Genomic DNA, 995 nt, shown 5'->3' with positions numbered 1-995 from the left:
CATCGCCAAGGATGATCTGGCCTCTCCTGCCACGTACAAAGATGCTCACCTGTGTGTGTTTTCTCATTCACAGCAGGTTACTACCCACCCCCAGGCCCTCACCCCAACATGGGCTACTTCCCTGGCCCAGGCCCCTACCCCTCTCCCGGCGGCCACACAGCAACAGTGCTCGTCCCACCGGGGGCTGCCACCACAGTGACAGTGCTGCAGGGAGAGATCTTCCAGGGTGCCCCCGTGCAGACAGTGTGTCCCCACTGCCAGCAAGCCATCACCACCAAGATCTCCTATGAGATTGGGCTCATGAGCTTCCTTCTTGGCTTCTTCTGCTGCTTCGTGGGGTAGGTGCTGCAAGGAAGATCTGGGGCCTCATGGTGGGCACTCAGCCCTGGTCCTGCTAGCCCCAATGCTGGTGGCCTTGGCTGGGCCGTTGGGAATGGTGTGGGGGCCTTGGCACGGAGGTGGCACTGGGGTAGCAGATGGGTTCCTAGGGTGACAAGCCCCAGAGTGAACCCTGTGCCCAGGTGCTGCCCAAGCTCACTGCCCTCTGCCTCTCCCTTTGCTCCAGGTGTGATCTCTGCTGCTGCCTGATCCCCTGCCTGTTCGATGACTTCAAGGACGTGACGCACACGTGTCCCAACTGCAAGGCCTATATCTACACGTACAAACGCATGTGCTAACAGCGCCCCGGGAGCCTGAGCCACCGGAATGACACCTGTCCCTGCTGTCCTGTCCCGTGTGTGCAACACTCCCTCGCTTCGCCGCGGTGCTGTGTGTGTGTCATCCCTGGCTCCCTCCCGCTCAGAGCTGCTCTGGGCCTCGCTGGGAACAGCTGGATTGGCGATGCTGGTGCACAGGGCAGGTGGGCCCACACCCCAGATGCTGTGTGTGGGGGCAGGAGCAGGGGGCATCACTCTGCTCCAGGGTGCAAGTGATGCCCCTCGTGCCTGGAGCCAACCCGGGGAAGAGCAGCAGCTGATGGAAGTGCCCACCCAGGG

The 995-nt window shown here is 62.2% G+C and overlaps 1 protein-coding gene across 3 annotated transcripts in view; it reads left to right on the top strand.

Moving 5' to 3' along the window:
- Nucleotides 1–752, top strand: part of CDIP1 (cell death-inducing p53 target 1) — a 1,551-nt gene extending 799 nt beyond the window's left edge. Inside the window, exons 3-4 of one of the 3 annotated variants that reach the window (XM_009083953.1) lie at nt 74–338; nt 566–752. In XM_009083953.1, coding sequence (XP_009082201.1) covers nt 74–338; nt 566–677 — 377 coding nt within the window. In that variant the 3' untranslated portion in view covers nt 678–752. The remainder of the gene's footprint in view (nt 1–73; nt 339–565) is intronic. The other 2 variants (XM_009083954.1, XM_009083955.1) reach the window with 2 other exon arrangements.
- The last annotated feature ends 243 nt before the right edge of the window (nt 753–995 follow it).

This window comes from Acanthisitta chloris, unplaced genomic scaffold, assembly GCF_000695815.1.
Source record: "Acanthisitta chloris isolate BGI_N310 unplaced genomic scaffold, ASM69581v1 scaffold13201, whole genome shotgun sequence".
Classification (NCBI taxonomy): domain Eukaryota; kingdom Metazoa; phylum Chordata; class Aves; order Passeriformes; family Acanthisittidae; genus Acanthisitta; species Acanthisitta chloris.
The sequence above is the reverse complement of the archived record's forward strand: the minus strand, read 5'-3'. Positions and strand labels throughout refer to the sequence as shown.